We start from the raw sequence: 7,680 nt of genomic DNA, 5'->3' as shown, positions 1-7,680 counted from the left end.
AGGGAAGGCGCGAAATGGGTAGAAGAAGCAAAGGAAAGCGTGGTTTCAAGACCACGCCTTTAGCTGGAAGATGATTCTGCAACAGACGCACATGAAGAATAACAAACTTTCAAATCAGCTGCAACGGTCTCTCAGCCACTTGGTCACGTCAATTGGAAGCTACGAAGTTGGTTATCAGCTGATTATCTATAAATAAGATAGAGTGAATGTAATAGACAGGCAATTTTCGTGTAATATCCACAGAGATTGGGCTGAGCCCTTTCTGTTTCTTTTTCCCCAATTCCTTCAATCTTGTTCATCCTCTTAACTTTTCCCGCCCTTTCTGTATCTCTTAATTCTTACATCAATTACAGCTATCTGAGTTAATTCCGCACTTTAGCTTTTCAATTGATTGATTATTATCCAGTTGAATTGTTCATTTCTGTTATTGGATCCGAGATTTCCACATAGCTCAGTCTGATACCATTACAGTGGTATCAGAGCTAGCTACGAGCCATTAGGGATGACTAAGACACAGGAGGAGATGATGAGGAAGGACCTGACTGAGCTAGGGAGTGTCATGAGGACGTTTGCCAATAAGAATGATGGAATGGAGCAAGCCATGAGAGCCATGGAACACAGGCAAGAGAGTACTGAAAAAACTATAAAAAACTTGGATCAGAAATATGAGAGCATGATGAATATGATGGCGCAGATGATGGCCAAGCTGTCGGACAAAGAAAAAGGTGAAGAAGGAAGCAGCTCAGGAGGATATCAGAGATTGGATCTGGTCAGCAAAAAACCTGAGAAAGCAGAAGGAAGAGGAGGAAACAGGTTGCCAAAGCTTGACTTCCCTGTGTTTGATGGAGAGAATCCTAGGGAATGGGTCAGGAGAGCCAACAAATACTTCCAGATCTAGGGAGTGGAAGAGGAGCTAAAATCTAATCTGGCTCAACTGCATCTCAAGGGGAAGGCAGACATCTGGTTCCATGGAATGTACCATGGAAGAGCTGAAGTTCTTTGGGAGGAGCTGTCCAGGGCCATTTGCGAGAGGTTTGGAGGAGGAACACCAGAAGAGACCATAGAAGAATTCAATAAGCTGACTCAGACAGGGAGTGTGACTAACTACCTGGAAAAATTTGAACTACTCAAATCCCTGGTAATGCCTCTACTACCCAACCAACCTGACTCTTATTATAAATCCTATTTTTTGAGTGGCTTGAAGGGTGAGATTGTAAACATGGTGAGAATGGCTAGACCTCACACTTTAGTAGATACTATAGAAGCTGCTAAGCTGCAGGAGAAGAATTTAGAAGTTATAAGGAAGGCACAGAGGGCACTACCCCACGGAGCCCCATACAATTCCAACTCCCTGGGAAACAGCAGGCCAAACCCTGCCCCACAACTGAGGAACAAATGGCACCATGAAGGTTCTAGGGTACTCAGGGACAATGACCACAGGGGGCACAAGGCAGGGGGAAACACAGCAGACAAATTCAGGAAAATTTCTCCCACAGAATTCAACTACAGGAGGGAGAAGGGGTTATGCTACAAGTGTGCAGAACCTTACACTTTAGGCCACATCTGCAAGCAAGCTCAGATCCAGTATATCTTGGAGGATGAACCAACTGAGCTAATTGAAGTAGCTGAAGGGGGAATGGATGAAGGAGAAGAGTTTTGTGACTGTATTGAGAGAGGAATCAGTAATGAAAGGATAGAGGTTTCAATCCACACATTGTCTGGAGGAAATGGACACAGCACCTTTAAGCTAAAGGGGGTACTTGCAGGAAGGGAACTCCTAATTCTGGTTGACAGTGGCAGCACCCATTGTTTTTTGGATGAAAGGGTGGCTTCTCACCTACAACTGCAGGTGACAGGAACTCCCCTGGTAGTTAGAGTGGCTAATGGGGAAAGGTTGGAGTCTAGACAACTCAGCAGACCACTGAATTGGAAGATACAGGGACATGAGTTCCAGCACCACTTCAACACTTTGCAATTGGGGAGCTGTGATATGGTGCTGGGGGTAGATTGGCTGGTCAGATACAGCCCCATCGAATTTGACTTCAACCAGATGAGCATGAGGTTCTCAAAAGGGAAGGAGGAAGTGGAGCAGAAGGGTGAATCTAATAAGCTAAAGCTGACAGCCATTAAAGGAAGCAAGTTGGTGAAGTGGAGGAGGAAGCAAGAATATGGAGTAACTGCACTTCTCACCATAATGGAGGAAGGACAGGAAGGACAGGAAGAGGTGCCAACAGGAGTGAAACGGATGCTAAACCAGTACCAGGATATATTTGCTGAACCACAGGGCCTACCTCCTCCTAGGAGTCATGACCATGGGATACCACTCAAAGAAGGTGCCAGATCATTCCAAATCAGGCCCTACAGATGCCCTTATGTGCAGAAGTCAGAAATAGAGAGACTGGTCAGGGAAATGCTACAAATGGGAATTATACAGCCTAGCAATAGTTCCTTTGCCTCTCCAGTCCTGTTAGTCAAAAAGAAGGATGGAAGCTGGAGGTTTTGTGTGGACTACAGGCAACTCAATGAGCTCACAGTGAAGGATAAGTTTCCAATGCCTCTGATTGATGAGCTGATTGACGAATTACATGGATCCAGGTACTTCACTAAAATTGATCTAAGGGCAGGTTACCATCAGATCAGGGTCAAACTGGAGGACAGACACAAGACTGCATTCAGGACTCATCAGGGACTATACGAATTCAAGGTGATGCCATTTGGACTAACTAATGCCCCTGCTACTTTTCAGAGTTTAATGAACCAAGTTTTCAAGGAGCAATTGAGGAAATTTGTGATAGTGTTCTTTGATGACATCTTGGTGTACAGCCCCACACTGGAAACTCATCTCCAACATGTAGCAGTAGTTTTGGACCTATTAAGACAGCACCAACTGTTTGCAAAACAGAGCAAATGCTACTTTGCACAGACTCAAATTGAGTACCTGGGCCATATAATCACTGCTGAAGGAGTGCAGGCAGATCCTAAGAAAATTGAAGGGATGATGAACTGGCCACGGCCTGGAAATGTGAAGCAACTAAAGGGGTTTCTAGGATTGACAGGCTACTACAGGAAATTTGTAAGGGGTTATGGTTCCATTGCCAAACCTCTGACAACATTGCTGAAAAAGGGGGGATTCCATTGGAATGAGGAGGCTGAGGAAGCATTCCAGAGGCTTAAGATGGCAATGTGCAGCACACCTGTGCTAGCCTTGCCAGATTTCAACAAGACATTCATCATAGAAACAGATGCATGCTATGGAGGGATTGGAGCAGTGCTTATGCAAGACAGGAGGCCTATTGCTTATTTAAGTCAGAGCTTAGGAGCAAAGAACTTGGGACTGTCCATTTATGAGAATGAGCTTTTGGCACTGGTTACTGCAGTTACCAAGTGGAGACATTACTTGGAAGGACATCACTTCACCATCAGGACAGATCACCAGAGCCTCAAGTATTTGCTTGAACAAAGGGTCACTACTCCACTCCAACAGAAGTGGCTTACTAAGCTATTGGGATTAAGCTATGAAATTCAATACAAAAAGGGCAGAGAGAATGTTGTTGCAGATGCACTATCTAGGAGAAGCAGCAAGGAATGAGGAGAGATTGCAGAAATGACATGTGTCATTCCTGAGTGGGTCAAGGAGGTGGAGGAAAGCTATCAAGGAGATGTAGAAGTTCAGGAGATGATCAAGAGTCTGATTCTCTCACCAGGGTCTCTACAGAACTACTCCTATCAAAATGGGATAATCAAATACAAGGGTAGGGTGGTAGTAGGAAAAGGAGGTCAAATCAGGAGGAAAATCATCACTGCCATCCATGATTCACAGCTAGGAGGCCACTCTGGTATACAAGCTAGCTATCTGAGGGCCAAGCAGTTCTTCCACTGGCCAGGGATGTATAAGGAAGTCAAGGATACAGTACTGCAGTGTGACACCTGTAGGAGATGCAAGGACGAACATGTTGCCTATCCTGGTCTCCTGCAGCCACTTCCCACACCACAGTACTCCTGGAGTCATGTCACCATGGATTTTATTGAGGGATTGCCTACCTCAGAAAGGAAAGACACAATAATGGTCTCAGTGGATAAGTTCACTAAGTATGCTCACTTCACCAGTCTGACTCATCCTTTTGATGCCCCAACAGTGGCCAGAGTCTTCCTGGATCAAGTTTGTAGGCTACATGGAATGCCACTAAGCATGTTGTCAGACAGAGATAAGGTATTTACCAGTCAATTCTCGACAGAATTATTCTCACTAATGGGGACTGAACTATGCTTAAGTACTGCCTATCACCCTCAAACAGATGGTCAATCTGAGAGAGTGAATCAGGTACTGGAAATGTATCTACGATGCATGACACATCAGGAGCCCAAGAGGTGGAATGCCTGGCTATCAATGGCAGAATGGTGGTATAACACCACTTATCACACTGTCATACAGATGAGCCCCTTTGAAGCATTATATGGAATGAAACCACCTCAACTAGCTTTGGGTGTATATTCACACTCTAAGGTAGCTACAGTGGCAGATCACTTACAAGAAAGGGAGAGGATCGAAGGATTACTTAAGAAGAACCTGGAGGAGGCCAAAAACAGGATGAAGGTCTATGCTGATAGAAGGAGGATTGAAAGGGAATTTGAGGTTGGAGATTGGGTGTACCTTAGGCTGCAACCTTACAGGCAAAACTCTGTGGAGATGAGAAGCAACACCAAATTATCAGCAAGGTACTTTGGACCTTATCAAGTAATTCAAAAAATAGGAAAGGTAGCCTACAAACTTCAGCTCCCAGCTTCATCAAAAATACACCCAGTTTTTCATGTTTCACTGCTAAAGAGGAAGATAGGACAGAAGGTGGTTACAGTACTACAATTGCCAGACACAAATGAGAAGGGTCACTTCAGGATAGAGCCAACAGCTGTGCTAGATCGAAGGATTGTTAAGAAAAAGAATGCAGCAGCAGTCCAATGGTTGGTTCAGTGGTGGGGAACCTCTCCTGCAGAAGCAACGTGGGAAGATGCAGAAGTGATAGAACGCAAATTTCCAGAATTCCAATCTTGAGGCCAAGATTTAATTGCAGGGGAAGCTATTGTCATGAAGTCAAACGGAAGGCGTGAAGACAGAGTAAGGGAAGGCGCGAAATGGGTAGAAGAAGCAAAGGAAAGCGTTGTTTCAAGACCACGCCTTTAGCTGGAAGATGATTCTGCAACAGACGCACATGAAGAATAACAAACTTTCAAATCAGCTGCAACAGTTTCTCAGCCACTTGGTCACGTCAATTGGAAGCTACGAAGTTGGTTATCAGCTGATTATCTATAAATAAGATAGAGTGAATGTAATAGACAGGCAATTTTCGTGTAATATCAACAGAGATTGGGCTGAGCCCTTTCTGTTTCTTTTTCCCCAATTCCTTCAATCTTGTTCATCCTCTTAACTTTTCCCGCCCTTTCTGTATCTCTTAATTCTTACATCAATTACAGCTATCTGAGTTAATTCCGCACTTTAGCTTTTCAATTGATTGATTATTATCCAGTTGAATTGTTCATTTCTGTTATTGGATCCGAGATTTCCGCATAGCTCAGTCTGGTACCATTACACTTTCTTTTCTCCATTTTTCTGATCGTAGTTATTTTCCCTCTTTTTGGGAAATATTTTGTTGTTTGCCACGGTTAAAATTTTCACGGGGCACAAATTTACTAGGATCACATCCACGGCTGAGGCCACATCCACGGCCTCCTCTACGGCCACGTCCACGACCTCGACCAGAATTTTGAAACTGAGTCGCATTCGCTTCAGGGATGGACTTGCACCAGTTGATCGGGACTCATGATTGTTCAGCAATAATTCATTGTTTTGTTCAGCCAAGAGAAGACATGCAATAAGTTCAGAATATTTTTTAAATCCCTTCTCTCGATATTACTGCTGCAGGAGCATGTTAGAGACATGAAAAGTAGAAAATGTTTTCTTTAACATATCTTCATCAGTGACTTTTTTGCCACATAATGATAATTGAGAAGTGATTCTGAACATGGCTGAATTATATTCGTTGACAGATTTAAAATCTTGCAGCCGTAAGTGAAGCCAATCATATCGGGCTTTTGGAAGAACGACCAACTTCAGGTGGTCAAATCTTTCTTTCAAATCTCGCCAAAGAACAAGAGGGTCTTTAACAGTAAGATACTCTATTTTTAATCCTTCATCTAAATGATGACGAAGAAAAATTATAGCTTTGGCACGGTCTTGGTTTGAGAATTCATTTTTTTTCCACAATAGTATTACCAAGACCCATTGCTTCAAGATGAATTTCAACATATAATACCCATGATAAATAATTTTTTTCAGAAATATCAAGAGGTACGAACTCTTGTTTTGTAAGATTAGCCATAAAAAATTGAAATAAGTTTTGAATTAGAAATTTACCTCAGAATTTTCTTGAAGAAATATGGGCAGAATTTCGACAAAATCTTGTGCTTCACCTTTGTTCAAGGTAGAGCCTCTGTTTTCATCTTTTGCTCAAAAGTAGAGGTTTCGTGCTGATAACGTGTTGTAAAACTAATAAACTATTATAGTATGAATAGAGATATTAGAGAAAGAAGTAGAGAAAGGGAGAATGATATTCTTATATTCCAACCAATACAAAAGTCCCACAAAGGGTGTCAATGTACCTCTATATATAGGTACTACAAGGGTAAAGGTACATTAATCCTATTAAACACCCACTACTACAAGAATATGAAGAAACTTATGAAACGGTTTCTCCACTACATGAATAGATTTATGGATTGTAACTTCTATACATAATTTAGCCATAAAACATGAATTAATCCTCTTGGGAATACAAAGAGACATCCACACTTTTAGTTATTTCACAACATGGTGGTGAACTTTTTGGCTTATAGATTGGCTGGACAGGAGTTTTTTTGGACAAAAATTAAATTTTTGGTGAGGTATTTAGGTCCCAATGAGCATCCAAGTATGTCTCAAAAATTCCCATCAGTTGATGGGCATAGATGGGATTAGTCCCATATTAGGTCCAACCTTAAAATTAGTAAATCTATAGTGCCTATGATCCTTTGGGTATGGGAAGCCTATTGGGACTTGAGACAGATTGCCATATCTAAAAAGCATACCTTTTCGTTTACTTCTTATTCAATTTAGAAGTGGTAAATAAATAATGTATAATTTCAGAAACTTTCCCATGATTAAAATATCGATAATTTTAGAAACATCTTCTTTTGACAATTTCACTTGGTACTCTCGAATTTTAAAAAATCTCATGATTTTTTATATAATTTGCAACCCATTTTAAAATATAATATTAAATAATTCATTTTTGGAGAGTAAATATAATCTCAATCATACTTTAACTAGTTTAACATTTTTTATACGAGCCATTGACACACCAATGTTAAAGAGTTTTTTTATCTCATTTTCATCTTAACATTTCTTATTCGAACCAATGACACAACAATTATCAAAATATTTTTCGATCTTGTTATCAACTTTTAGATTTTTATTAAAGAACTATATTGATCAATTAAAAAAATTAAGAGACACAACTTTAAAACTTTACATTTGAATATAAAACTTTAAATTTTGCAGGGAAAAAAAAACATTAACAAAGCAAATAAACCCTATAAATATTTCCAATTTTTAAAAGTCTTGCAAGGAGCAGAAGAAGCTGAGTAGTT

At 41.0% G+C, this 7,680-nt stretch overlaps 1 protein-coding gene across 1 annotated transcript; it reads left to right on the top strand.

Annotated features, from left to right (window-relative positions):
- The first annotated feature begins 502 nt into the window (after positions 1-502).
- Positions 503-3,589, top strand: LOC140005614 (uncharacterized). Its single transcript, XM_072046625.1, has 3 exons — positions 503-865; positions 947-1,138; positions 1,205-3,589. Exons 1-3 carry the CDS (start codon positions 503-505, stop codon positions 3,587-3,589), a joined length of 2,940 nt encoding a protein of 979 aa, XP_071902726.1.
- Positions 3,590-7,680: the final 4,091 nt, after the last annotated feature.

Source organism: Coffea arabica, chromosome 4e (genome assembly GCF_036785885.1).
Source record: "Coffea arabica cultivar ET-39 chromosome 4e, Coffea Arabica ET-39 HiFi, whole genome shotgun sequence".
NCBI classification, from domain to species: domain Eukaryota; kingdom Viridiplantae; phylum Streptophyta; class Magnoliopsida; order Gentianales; family Rubiaceae; genus Coffea; species Coffea arabica.
Note: the sequence above shows the minus strand (reverse complement) of the source record. Positions and strands in the feature narration are given on the sequence as shown.